Consider the following 15,225-nt stretch of genomic DNA (forward strand, 5'->3'; position numbering starts at 1 on the left):
TCCTTTTGCAGTGAATCATATACTTAGGTCTTTTGCTCATTTTTTATGATTTTTTTTCTTATTTGTAAGAACTGTTCGTTCATTAAGAAAACTAATGTTTTGTTATATTTGTTGCAAACAAATTAGCTCAGTTCATTGTTCAACTTTTGAATTTGCTTATGGTATTTTTACAATCCTAAAATTTTTAATTTTATGAACTGAAATGTATGAATCTTCTATGGTGTCTCATATCTTGCTCAAAAAGCATTCTCACCGTCACAATTATAAAAACAAAGTTTTCTGTGTTTATTTTATTTTAAATGTTTAATTATTTGCTCTACTGGAATGTTTTGGACATAAGGATTTAGGTAAGGATCCAATTTAATATTTTCCAAAACCTAAACCATTTATAATATTTTACCCCACCCCATGATTTATCACATATCAGAATCCCTTGTGTAACTCGGTCTATTTATTAAATTTATTCTGTTCAGCTTTTTGGCCTGCTTATTCATATTTCAGAACCAAATTCTCTTGGTTATTATAGTTGTATAATATATTTAAATATATTGAAATATCTCTTTCATTTTTCAACTTTCTTTTGGTATTTTCTAACTATTCTTTCATGCTTATTTTATCATAAAATCTTTAGAATCAACTTGTACAGTCACAAAAAAATTAGTATCTTGTTGATAGCATGGTGAAGATTGTGCTACTTAATCTATTTATAGATCAGTTTAGGGAAAATTGAAACTTTTAAAAAACGTCAAAGCTTCTTACCAATCCCCATAAAGTAATGTCTTTCTTTTTGTTAAATTATTCATGTATGGCCCTCACAATCATTTTTAAGTTCTCTTCATATGGATCTTATACATTTCCCAACTTTATTCCGATGTATTTTATAGATTTAGTTTATATTGCAAAGGAAATCTCTTCTTCAAGTATATATTCTATGTGATTTTTGTATGTAGAAAACTATTGATTTTTGTGTGTGATTTCGGATTATTTTTAAAAGTTTCTTAGGTTTAGTATGTTTTCCTTGGAGGTTCAAGACTCAGTCTTCTATGAATAAATGATAAATTTGGCTCCTTCTTTCCAATTTCTGTACCTCTCATTTCTCTTGTCTGATTTCTCTGACACCTTTCTCCAGAAAAGAAAATAAAAGTTATGTGTTTATGATAGCTTTTGCCATTGAGAAACTTTAAGCTTTCATGTAGGAAAAATCTGTCAATTCTTCTGTAGCTTCTGGGTTTTATGTCTTGTTTCAGAAGATCTTTCCCATCCCCCACAGGCTAAAGACAGACTGCATATTTTCTTCTAATATTTATAGTTTTCATTTTACATTTACATCTTTAATCCATCTGGAATTTATTTCTATATATTGCAGGAGATAAAAATCTAACTTTATTTTTTCCAGATGGATTGCAAAATTTCCCAACATCATTTGTAAAATTGGTCAGCCTTTCCTCACTGGTTTGAAATGCCACTTTAATCATATTCTAAATAGATCGGTTTTATTTTTTAAACCAGAGCTTAAGAACCATAAAGGAAATGAATTGCAGTAGAGAACAAAGACATGAAAAGCCAGAAAAAATCCACATTAAGATAAAGTTGTGCACACACTATTTAATGCATATAAAAAAATACAAAGGCCACTCATAGCAAAATAGTATAAATATAAATACTGCGGAGAAAATATTCTTAGATGGTATTCTAGTAAGAAAGAGTCAGAGGATGAAATAGATACACATAAAATATAAGACTGTAGCAGTTAATTATTCAAACATTGTTTAAAGTTACTCCCTGCATATGGAAACTTATTTGAAGCCTCAAAGCTGTAAACATCCTCCAGCTGCCTAGTTTAACCCCAAATCAGATGTTTCTGAGAAAAAATCAGAATGTCCACTAAGTAAAAAGCCAAGTCTGAAATTAGAAAAAAAAAAAAATCCCCTTTATTTCTTGTAATTCAAGACTGTTTGGTTTTTCATTTGTGTCTCTGTAGTATACGTCACCATCCCTTTCTTAGCATTGCAGGAGGGATAAAGTGGACAGACGCCTGGCATTTGCAATTCTTTCTCTCTTTTAACAGGAAAAGTTGGTTAAGAATTATCAAGAATTAAATGTCAAACATTATTACATTCAACTCTGAAAGATGGATAGAAATCTTAAAGCATGTGCACCTACAAATGCATGCCTTTCCAGAGCTTTGAAAATGTTCAATTAAATAATGAGTTAACAATTAGCATTATAATAGTGAATCCTGATATTCCTTGGCCATATCTATATGGTTCTATAAGGTCTGAAGTGCTATTTGTTAGTGGAACTACAACAGAGCCAAGAGTAAATTTGTATCAGACTCTTCACTGGAAGATTACAAAACATGTTATTGGCCAATTCAAAATTTTATTTCATTATGCTATTGAAACAGCTCAAATAAAAATTAAAAGAATAATCAAAGATAAAGACAGTTTACTAATGTTACTGTGTCAAGTCATGTCCTCTGAGAGTCATCCAGTAAGGGCAAAGGAAACCCACAAGATGATCATGAGGTGTGTTTCCGCACAGTATCATTGAAACATGCACATTGTGTTTTCTTTCACAAGTGGAATGACATGTTTTTAGGAAGGACATTGATTGAGCTTTAATCAAGCAATTAAATAACAACTATGGCAATAATACCAACAGCACCAACAACCTCAAATAAGCCATTTTCTTCAGGGGTTGGCGATTGACCTGCTGTGTGTTGCAGGGAGGGGTTATGATAGAGAGGATAGCTTGCATCACATTATACAGGTGTTGTGAGTCAGTTATCTTATTACAAATAAAATGTAAACAAGTCCCAGGATGTCCACACATGGGAGGTAATTGATGTTCTAGCCACTTTATAACGAACACTTGGATGTTTTGAAACATTACAGTATTTAGCAGTCTACACTAAAAACAACAATGAATTGAACAAATTTGTAATATTTAATCAGGAGTCTTAGGAATGGCTAATATATAACCTAGGTTTAGAGCTTTTTTTCAAATAAACTAAGCAAATGCAGATTTTTTTTTCCTATTATAAAAGCAGCCAGTCTAAGAGAGTGGGAGTACTGGCAGCTAGGTTAACAAATGCTGCCCCAAGCAGATTTTCCTGGAAAACTTTGCAGAAGCTGGGTCTATTTTTGCCACTATTAATTGCCAAGATGGTCCTGGGTGCTCTTTGACTTCCTGACCCTCTAAATAAAGCTAGACTTTGGACAGGCTTTTTATTTCTCAAGCCCACGAGGAGTGCTAATTACAAAATACTTTAATTTAAACACTAGAAACTCATTCACGAAGCCAAGCCAAGTCTCAGATTTGAAAGCATTTAAAAATATCCTTGCAACAGCCGTACTACTTTATACTTTATCTATTTTTAGGGCCTCAGTGTTTGTTTTGCTGGAAGAAAAAAATTAAAACATGAAAAGTATGCCATGAGCAAATCTGCAATAATAAGCAGCACATACATGTTGTGGAAGAAAATATTCAACATAAAGCAGTCAACATAAAAACAGATTCTGCTGAGGCATTTTTATAAATAGCAGTTATTATTTTGCTTTCAACTGCTGAGCACTTTAAATAACATGCCCTTAAAAGTTGTCAAGTGATTTACTTCATATAAATATAATTTCTTGATCTTAACTTTCATAAAATTATTATGGAAAACCATAAATGTATTCCATTAGTTCCATGTGTCATTTTATAGTCATTATATTGTTAAAATTAGAAGCGCAAGGAAGAAAGAAATACAAACATATAACAATGGAGCTGAAGAAGCCATTTATGAGAAAATATGCATGACTGTATAAAAACAGAATTTGTCTATAAAAGTTTGTATAAAATGTTTCGAATAGGTATCATATCACCCAGAGGGTTACAGATAAAATTGTCCCAATTGGTTGTCAATAAGTCGTACCAAATTAAGGGCATACCCCACCTTAAATGTCCCTTTGAATTCTCAAGTATACTAATCCGGGGGAATTAGGTTTTGAACCTAAAAGAACAGTTTTGGAACTGCTTGCTTCATATAATTACTGCTATACACCCCAGCAAATTTTCACACTGTATCTTTAAAGGCAAAAATCACTTTAAAAGGTTCTGAATCACCTCCATCTGGAAAGTATAGAGGTATGTAAAGGAAAAGTATGGCTATTTCAATACTGGGAAAACGAAGTCTTAATGCAAGAAAATAAAGCGAATTGCCTGATTCCCACAACGGGGTAGCACATTCCGACTCTCATCACTCAACAAGGGCTGTTGGCTGTGGGTGGAGCTGATGCAACCCTCCATCACCGTGTTGCCTGAGACCAAAGGCCGCCTCCAGTAGTGGCTGTTCAGAGAAGCTGCAGCTTTGTTCGCTACTGCTGGCAGACACCAGAAACCACGGAAACACTTACAGGGCCCGAAACACCTTTATTCACTGCTTCAGAGCTTCCCTGCATCAGCCCACATGATTCAACTTGGCAATATAGAAAATGGTAAAGTAGGGTTCAGAAAAATACTGACGAACACTGCAAATCATGTTAAGAGTAGAAATTGTGACTTTGCTAGCATTTCACCAATATTTCCTGCCTTGCAACCAGTAGATACGTAACCAAAATGGCTTGTTGTTAATTTTGTAGCACCCAAGCCAAAAGCAATAAAATTTCTGTAAGAGCATATGCGCCATGGCAGAATACAAACTCAACCCAGAAAAATGATTTTCCTGGGAAGGCCTGTGCAGCGATGAATAGGGCTTTCTATGATACGGAAACTGGGCAGAGATTTTCGCTGCTTCCAGCCCACAGTGAGGTAATTTTAAAGGCACTTTTCCCTTCATTTGTTCTGCATTCACTGAATGTACATTTTTTGATGTCAGAGGGACATTGCAGAAAAGATCAGACGAAATAGTCTGACAATGGAGCCAAAGTTCAAAGCTTCTCTATTTTCAGGTAACAGCCGCGACAGTTGGTCTGCACCAAATCTTTCTAGGGCATGTCACTGTAACCCCTTCCATAGCTTTTCAAACAGTTCAAGACAAACAAATCACTTAGTCGTTGAACAATTGTAACATCTGACACCATCACACAGAAGTTGTAGCAATAGTCACTAATCAAAGTTCCTTCTATTCAGTTGAAAAAAAGAAAACTCCTCAGCTTTGGTTTAAGATCACCTTTTTATGTTGTTCTTTTGAAAATTATTATATGCCAAGGTTGGGGGAGAAAAAGGATCCTCCCTATAAGAAGAACCAGGGATGTCAGGTTCTAGCCGCAGCCCACTGTCAATCAATAACTAAGGGGTGTGGTGGGAGTCGTCGGAGGTGACTGGGGAGCCTCGCAAAGGGATAGCCAGGCCCTCCTTAGACTCGTTCTGCCAGTCCCGCGGAGAGGGCCCACTCTCAGACGTCTGACCCCGGCAACCATGTTCTCCTTTAGAGCCTTCTGACTGACTTCTCAACGAAGCTCGGACTGCCAATGCCAGCACCACCAAGCGGTAGAGTTGCAACACCACCACGAGGAAGTTCTTCGCGGCAAAGAACACCAGCATCTGATTGATCACTTTGAAATAGGTCATCAGCATGAGACGCACGACAAGGAAGGGGCCATCTTGTATGAAGACGCTGATTCCGATGTTCCACAGATCGGCACTGTACTGGCAAAAGAACAGGCTGGGGAATCCCCTCTCTGTCACAGACACAGGGCACACAACGTTCTGTACTGAAAACACAAGACAGACTAGTTACTATCTCTCTTGGAAGTGTAGACATAAAAGACAATGACATCAAGACAAGTCATTAACAATGGGGATTGTGCTAGTAATAATTCTGTGATTTAATTACAAAATGGAAATCAAATGGAATGATCCAGTAATTTAATTCTGGGTGGAACAAGTGAAAGCACCCTGCCCTGTGACTCGCATCCACGTAGAAAATGTAAGATCATCTAGTTCTCACCCTGGGCAAAGCACAATTAAATAGATTCTAGGAGCCAGTCATGGTCACGAGTGCTTATAGCCCAAGCTCCTTGTGAGGCTGAGGCTGCACCATGGGGGGAATAAAAAATGAAGGAAGCCACCATTGTGATCCTAGGGTCCACAGTGTAAGAAGCCTCACAGTTGCATGCTCAAGGCCTCAAGTCAGGAAGCACGACTGCCGCATTTTCTAGCAGTGAGTTGCTGGCGGGATCACTAAGCCTTCCTGGGCCACAGTTTCTTCCTTTGAAAACTGGGATAACAATCATATCAGTGAGGAGAGGGGTCCCTATTCGTTGGCTCATTTTGTTTCCATTAGAATAACAGCCCTGCCTTCTGTCCACTTTTTCCCTCAATCTTCCCCTTAGGATCACTAATGATTTGCTTGATCGATAAGCTTGAGAAAAGGAGCAAAGTGTACGTGGCTCTGATCGTTCCATATATACTCTTTTTAGGATCTGCCTGTTTGTTTACATACTCAAGCACGTGTGCAAATTGTGCTGTGAAAATTCAAGTGTTATATTCAAATTCAAACTTAATTCATATTAAACACATTTTTCAAATGATGGAGGGAAAAAGCCTGAATAAATGCCATTGTTATTTTATTTTGTCCTAATTCCTTGTGCTTTGTTTCACAGTTTACAATAATGACTGGATATAATTACTGATTTTCTAGTTAAACAAAAGGAGGTCCAATCAACAGAAGAACCTTTTGTCTTAATTTCTCAAATGTAAATTTAATTCAGGGTCAAGGGCAGAAAATAATCCCTTTATAATAATGAAGCCTTCCATTTGGAGTTTTCAAACAAAGAATGCCTTCGTCTACTGGAGCCTGCAAATATTATGAAGCTGCTTTGATATGGATAAACATAATGTACTATTTGTTGGAAAATACAATGATGATTTAGTCAGAAGTAACATTTGGTCTTTGTTTTTCAAACAGCTGCATAACATTATCACCCCTGAAAGTTTACAAAATGTCTTTCTTAAATACAAATTTGCTTAGCAAGGCAATAAACCACAAGATATGGGAGAGTGAGGATCGGCAGAGTGAAAGACAAAAGAGAAACCAAGGTTATATCAATGGTAGCCTTTCCTAAGAAATGAGGGCCAGGAAACGGCTCCCAAAGGACCTTCTAAAGGTATTAATTCAATATCTAATGTGATGGCACCTAATATTCTGTAAGTGGACACCAGCTTGACCAATGAGTATAGCATACCTTCCAGGGCACATTATGACAAAATCTGTGTGTGTGTGTGTGTGTGTGTGTGTATGTGTGTTAGCATACATTTGTTTGTAATTATTAATCAGTGATTCCATTTTTGGCATTTCTTAAAAGCCACAGCAAGTTTTTCCATCTATTCCAAATCATTAATAATTCCAAAAAGTGGATGCTATGTTTAAAATGGCCTCAGACCTCTGAGCCTACAAAAGTGAACCAAAAAAGACAGAGAAAAAGTTAAATATCTCTGTCCTAAGGATTAATTCTAATCCTGAGGCCAGCAATTAAGGCATAATAAATAAACAAGTCAGGCTAAGGAAAACATAATTATTAATTTCTAGAATTTCTTTGGAGTAAAGTGACATCCAGGAGAATTCTCAAATCAAAATTCTAGGGTTCCAAGAAGTTTTCAGATGACTCCAGATGAACACTGCTCAATTGAACTTTCTGTGATGGTAAAAGTGTTCCATATTACTGCTGTCCAATATGGTAGCCATTTGTGGCAACTGAGCACTTGAAAGGTGGCTAGTATGACTGAGGAATTGGACTTTTAATGTTTTAAATTTTTAATTAATTTCAATTTAAAGAGCCATGTGTGGTTGGTGGGTCCCCTGTTGGACAATGCAGCCCTAGATTATTGCTAGTATAAAATGGCTGGGAAACAGATTACTTCTTCCAAAATCTTAGGGGTTTATGTTTTTTATTAAAGTAAGACCAATAGGATTCCAAGGACCTCCAATGAGGACAATTTTAACTGCTCCTATGCCTTCTGAAGTTCTAATACATGGGTCTGAAAAAAGAATGAAAATTACTTCTTACAAATAATAAGCGATAAAACTTCTATGGCAGCAACTTGCTAAGCAAACTGTATATTACTGAGTCATGACAAGAATCTTCAACCCTAGTGACTATGATTATCATCCCTATTTCATGGATGAAAGAAAGCTGAGACACAGATGTACTACCTGGTTTACAGGAGGTCTTATAAATCATAACTGATGGAACTGCTGTTTGAAGTAAATATAACACTGTGCAATTATCTGCTCTACTATCTTAAGCTCACCATGTACCACAGTGGATCCACTCTTCTTGGCTTACTAAGTTTCAATCTACTTTCCTTCTAAGCTGAACTAGAACTAACATTGGGATACAGACATGATAATCCTTTCACTTGCCTTCTTAGTTTTAGCATAGTTTATAATCAAGAGGTGTAATTTTCTGTTTCTTTGCACAAACATCAGGATACTTACCTGCCAGGTCAAGTGGAAACTGCAGCATGCTCCAAGTCCATATAACAAGGATGGCATAGACTAGTGCAGGGCTATTCCTAGAATACAGACAAAATGTTAGATTTGTAATAAAAAGTATGATCACATGCAAAAGAGAAAAGTCTTCTCAGCCCATTTTTTTAGTATATTCCTAATAAACCTCTTGTGGCCAAAATATCTTGGTGATTTAATAAATCAATGAAAAAAATCCTTACATGATAATAATGGAATAATGAAGAAGTGAAAAATAAATAATCTGAGACTTAAAGCCCAACATATGCATGAATTATGACAAAGCCTCTTGGTCCCATATTGCTGTCTTTAGTTTTACAAAATTATGGAAACATTATGGGAGAAAAATAATAGGGGAGAAAATATAGATATTGACATGGATATCCAAATGGCTGATTTCAAGGAATGTCAGTGGGGGGATTAATAATTGAAAAGACATTTCAAAAGAGCTAAATGATGCTCAAAGATTAAAAACTCAACATTGAAAGAAAATTGTCATTAGATAGGAAAAAGGTAAGGAGATAAATCCAATAAACAAAGATTTATACCAGATAGTAGGACGTAAGGCAAGGAATAAGCCTATTTCATTCACCACTGTATCCTTAGTGCTTAGAACAGTGCTTGATGGATACAACATATATTTGTGGAAGGAATGGTTAAATGCACAAAAGAAGGGTCCATACTCAGACAAATATACAAATGTCCTAGACCTAGGAAAATGGTCATGAAGGCTAAAATCAGAAAGAACAGAGGTTACAGAAATGCAAAGGATATTAAACAGGGTCACATTTATTTTTAGCAAAGATAGAAAGGAAGTCATCCATTTGAGCTTGGTGGCATAATAATAGATTTTGTTTCCATCTTCCGTCAAAAGAGATTTTCAGATTGAAGAGGTCTGAAAAGCATCAAGGAGGAGTAATTAAAACCAAAAGAAATGAGGTGATTGTAAGGGATATCTTTAAATGCTTCAAGTGTAGAGGCATTAAATACAAAAATTAAATCTCGAAACTCTGAGAGAATCTGTAAATGATATTTCTAAACCATCATTATCTGTCTTGGCAGTTAATGGTGGAGACAAGGTTGGTGATAAAAAAATAAAGTCTCAACTTTCAAAATGAAGCAGAAATATGTCTTAAAGTACAAAAGGCACATTTACTATTAATCACTAGTTAGATTATATAAATGATCCTTTAAAAGATTTCTGAGAGCCCTTTTAGAAGAACACAGTTATTACGAAGCATCAGCACGGGTCCTCTGAGAAAAATTGCACTCAACTAAACTTAGTTCCTCCTCTTAAAAAATATAGTTCGGATTACCAAGCAGGTAATGTTATGTAAATTGATGACAGACATTCAGATTCAAACAAGGTTTCTGAAAAAGTCTCCCATAGTGTCCTCATTAACAAAATTAAGAAATATTCCAGGTGTGAATACTGTTAGGTAGATTCCTGTGTAAATGGCTCCCCACAGGGGGACTCTCCAATGGGTTGTTGAAGGCTGTGCTTTTGATTCTTTTCTACTTCACATTTTATCATGACTTGGTTGACACTGATGGAAGGCTTCTCATATGCACATATGGCATGGAGCACGGATAGAAAACCAGTACCCTGGAAGTCACAATCAGGATTCCAAAAGAAGTAACTGGATGACCTAGATTAGAATACAATTGGATAGAAGAGATAGCATTTCACAGCAGCAGCCATAAAAAAGGGCTCAAAGATTTTCCTTTATTATTATCTAATTTTGAGTCCACAGTATGACATGATTTTTGATTTACCAAAATCAAATAAAATCATAGGTTGCTTCACAAGAAATATAAAGTCTAAAATTTTAAGTGGAAACGCCTTGGGAATGCAGACTGTAACTTTTCCCTCTTTACACAGTCAATGTCTATACACAACAGATCTTCAATAAGTGCCTGAATTTTTAAATGATGTTATGGACAGTTTCTGATTTCAGACATCCATGCCAGGCAGTTTTCTAAATGCTTAACTCTATGATCACACTTAATCCTCATACCATCTCAACAAAGTAGACACAATTGTTATCTCTATTTTATCAAGGAGGTAAAAGAGAGTTGAGGAAACTTGTCCAAAATAATGTAGTTATGAGTGTTGAGAGCAAAAATCAAAACTAGACAGCTGATTTCAGCATTTACTCCTTTGGCCATTACATTATATTATTTCCATGAATGAAACGGAAACTTTTAGGTCTGCTCTATTCTACAATGTTCAGAACATACCTGAAATATTATGTGTGGTGCTTCATATATTAGGAGAAACATTTATAAAGTTTCTTGTACCAAAGCGGAAGAACCAGAATGATAAAGCATTCAGAGTCATGATCTATGTGAGATAGTTCAAGAAACTGAAAACTAGAGATAATTCCTTAGAAGTTTTATTTCATATGTTTAAGGATTATAATGTGGAAAAGGAATGAAACATTTCTTTTGACTTGAGATGGCCAATTCAGGCTCAAAGGATTTCAGTTGCACCTGTGAGAATTCAAATTTCATCACAATAGAGGAAAGTAGTTTCTAATAATATTACCTCAAAATAGAACAAGTTGCCACTTGGGGTTAGTATGTCTTCTATTAGTGGAATTTTTCCAACAGAGCCTGCAGAAAAATTTGTTGAGGATATTTTCGCAAGGTTTTTTTCAATAGACGCAAAATAAATTTTTCACAAGATCTTTTGAAGTTTCATCTAGTCCCAAACTTCAATAATTCTACCAAAAACTATGTGTGATTTGCCTGCAAGGCAGTAGAAAGCAGTGGCAAAGCAGGGGGCTTTGGTGCCAAGTGACCAGAATTCTAACACCAGCTCCAACTCTCACTAAAGAAATAGGATGTGAGACTCTAATTCCAGATTGATCAGTTATTAGTTATTGAATATGCATAAGTAGTTTAACATATGTATGCTTTAGTTTACCCATTTACATTATGAGGAAGACAATAATAATAATTATTGGATTATATAATAATTTTATTAAGTATATTATTTAAACATGTTAAACATATAAAGCTTTTAGAACAGCATGTGACACAAGCTATTATGGTAGATCGCTACAAATTAGTTATTTTTGGTTTCATGTCATCTTGAGACTTTCTTTATTTTCCTTGCCTGACATGTCTTTGCTTATAAAATTGGGATAATAAAAAAATTTACCTCATAGTGTGAATATAAATGCAAAATAACTTACTAAATTAAAGCATTTAAGACTTCTTAGCACACAAGTCATAAATAAACATTACATAATTGTAGCAGTAGTAATTTTACTAGTATGTCAACATGCTTCTTAAAATCTTTGTATATCATTCATCATCCTACAGAATAGGGATAAATGATATACTAACCCTAGCCCTACATAAATCCAACTTTAACCATACAATAATAAATGCACATTTTTTGCATATGCATATATTATCTATGCACACATAAAATACGGAAGAATGTGGGTGTTGAAAAATATACTAGTGAAATTATCAAACACAATTTTGGAAAAGTAGGTCAGAAAATTTTTAAAGCAGGCAAATATGAATTATTAGATCAGACAGTAAAAATTCTCAGGAAGGTTAAATGTTAGAATGTAAATAAATCATGGAGATTAATGGCAAACACTCAAGATCTGCAAAGGAATTTTGGGTGGATTTATTCACCACTGTCCCATGTGTGTAATCTGCCTTCACAAATATCAACTGAGAAGCATGTAAGTAGACAATGAACTTGATCCAGAGACAAAAAAATCTTGGGAAGTTTAATTATTGACATTAGTATCACTTTTCCATTTGAAAAACTGGTAAGATAGAAGACTGGCATTTGGTATATCAGCACACTCAATCTGGTGGTTAAAAATAAAAATAAAAAGTCATATTTTGCCAATTTGCTTAGCTATTTCTTTTTGGAAGTGTAAATATTCCTGTAGAAAAGACAGAATCAGTGGATAGAATTCATCTAGTTTTTTTTTTAAAAAATGACAAATACCATCAGAAAAGGAAAAAATAATAGAAAGGAACTAAAAAATGAAGTGTTAACCTATCCTGGAAGAAATATTTCACCATTTCTTCCAGGTGAAAGAGAGATTAGCCTCAACTCTGCAAAATAAAAATAAAACACAATGTAAACATAAGAAGAGTCTCCTTTTTATGGTCAAGTATTCACAGGGAAATGTTAGTAATGCTGTGAGAATAGAATTCTTTTTAAAACATGATCTATTAATATGTTGGCGGGAAAAAAAGACTGCACAAAGTGATCTCTAAAGGTGTAAATGGCCAGGGAACTCTCCGTGGCAATGATGTTGAAATCCTGAATTGTGAAAATGTTGGAAGGTGGCTGTAGTGAAATGAAAAGGTCAGCAAATCCTTTCTCCAACAAACATGTATAATACTAAAAAAATTGTCAAAAATTGTCGAAAACAATGATCAGGGCTCTGAAAATCAACCAAAGTTAAACAACAAATTGAGTAACATTTAGTCACGAAAAGCTGGCCAAGCTTCAGGTAAGAACAGTGGGAATCTGAAGCATTCTTACCCACAGATATTCATTCCCCTATCCCCAGCTTGGCTATTTTTTTTTAATTGTACTGATTGGAGTTAAACAGATGAGGAAGAATTTATTCAAGACTATTGCAATACAGGAGAAAGATTAAACTCAACTCTGCTAAAACAAAAAGTAGCAGAGTTTTCAAGAACTAGGGTGACCTACTGGAAAAGTACTGGAGACTGTTAGGATGGAGGGTGGTCAATTTGATTAGGCCACTTGTGTTTGGTAATTGGCACTTTTCAAAGTTAGGATCCTACCCTCTCACAGAGGCTGGGAGATAGGGGCTCCATCTTTCTTTAAGACTGCATTTTAAATAGATGGCTCCCAGGTCATTTAGAAAGATATTATTGGTTTGCAAACTGGTAAGAGGCTGGGAAATTTACATTTCAAAGGGGCAGAAACAGAATTTATGATATCAAGTTTCTTAACGTAAATGCTGTATGGAAAGATAAATTAGGGACCTATAGTCAGCAAAAAAAAAAAAAACCCCGTCTAAGTTGATGAAAGTTGTGGGAATGGTAAGACCATATTGATCAGTTAAAGTGGTAATTTTACCAGTGACAGCGTATGAAATCTCACTCAGCAATGTGGTCAATAGAAGTAACAAACTTGATTAGAAATATTTTAAAAATCTGTAGCTTGCTACTTTGAGACTGCAATCCCAGTTGGAGTGAGTAATGAACTAACTTTAAATTTAATAGAGAGATTCTTAAAATGAGAGCTATAGAAGGGCTAGATGAGTACTCCTGTAGGCTTGGCTGACTGAGAAACTCCAGGCATGTTCAGGGAAGGCGAAAGAGGGCCCAGTGGGAATCAAATGCTGAGGCAGACATGAAAACATCTTGAACTCTAAATGTGCTATCCGCTCCATGCACAGATCATGAAAGAGCAGAAGTCATAAGGGCTCACAGTATTTGATTCCAATCTGCCCAAGTTATTGACTGACCAAAAACTATATAGCTATAGGTGTGACCACTAAGACGTCGAACTAAAAATAAAACTAGGAATTTTTACAAAATCTGAGACATCAGTGACTACAACCCAAGGAGAGATACATTCTTCCAATTAAGAAAACAGATGTAACAAAAGGAGAAGCCTCAGGTGGTGGCAGTGGTAGGGGAGCCTGAAGATAACACATTGTTATAATACATTATCCAAAATGCCCAGTTCTCAACAAAGGAAGTATGTGATATATTAAAGAAAAAATCCAGAAATATCTAACTTACAATCAAGAAGGAAAACAGGTCAGTAGAAACTGTCTCTATCTACTGAGGTCCAGATATTGGATTTAGCAGAAAAATATTTCAAAGCAACTATTATAAATATGTTTAAAGAGTGAAGGAAAACTAAGTTTGATTGGTTAAAGAAAAGTCTCATGGCAATGACTCAACAAGTGAGTAAATAAAGGTACAGAAACTATGAAAATGATTAAATAGAAACTCTAGAATTGAAAATATGCAAACCAAAGTGAAAAATTGAATAGATGAACTCTACAATTGGACTCTACATCTGGATTTGAGATGGAGAAAAAATAATCAGTGATCTAGAAGATAGATCAATAAAAATCTAATCTGAAAGACACAGAGTAAAAAAAGATTAAACAAAGAACAGCAGAGCTTCAGCGACCTCTGGAACACAGTCAGTCATATATATTTTTAACAGGAGACCCAGAAGAAGAAAGATAGAAAAGAGAGGAGAAAATATTTAGAGAAATAATGAACGAAAATTTTGAGGAAAAAACATAATTTACAGGTGTAAGAAGATCAACAAAGCCCTAGAATAAGTAAAAGCAAAGACTCACACTTAGACACATCTCAAACTACTAAAAGCCAAAGAGGAAAAGAAAATCTTTAAAACATCAAGAGAAAATCGAGTCATCATGTACAGAGTAACAACAAATAAGTACAGTTGACCTTCGAGCAAAGTGGGGGTTAGTTAGGGGAACTGACCTCCCCACACACAGTTGAAAATCTGTGTATAATTTTGACTTTTCCAAAACTTAACTACTAATGGTGAACTGCTGACCGAAAGTTGTATCAATAACATAGTCAATTAACACATATTTTGTATATGTATTACACACTATATTTTTATAATAAAGTAAGCTACAGAAAAGAAAATGTTACTTAGAAAATCATAAGGAAGAAAAATGTATTTACTATTCATTAGTGGAAGTGAATCATCATAAAGGTCTGCATCCTCATTATCTTCACATTGAGTTGGCTGAGAA

At 35.0% G+C, this 15,225-nt stretch overlaps 1 protein-coding gene across 1 annotated transcript in view; it reads right to left on the minus strand.

The window, feature by feature from the left end:
* Positions 1-1,585: 1,585 nt before the first annotated feature.
* TMEM26 (transmembrane protein 26) overlaps positions 1,586-15,225 on the minus strand; it is a 48,108-nt gene continuing 34,468 nt past the window's right edge. Inside the window, exons 5-6 of the mRNA XM_032138067.2 lie at positions 8,426-8,502; positions 1,586-5,699 (exon numbers count right to left, since the gene is read on the minus strand). Coding sequence (XP_031993958.1) covers positions 5,275-5,699; positions 8,426-8,502 — 502 coding nt within the window. The 3' untranslated portion in view covers positions 1,586-5,274. The remainder of the gene's footprint in view (positions 5,700-8,425; positions 8,503-15,225) is intronic.

This window comes from Hylobates moloch, unplaced genomic scaffold (assembly GCF_009828535.3).
Source record: "Hylobates moloch isolate HMO894 unplaced genomic scaffold, HMol_V3 SCAFFOLD_3, whole genome shotgun sequence".
Classification (NCBI taxonomy): Eukaryota; Metazoa; Chordata; class Mammalia; order Primates; family Hylobatidae; genus Hylobates; species Hylobates moloch.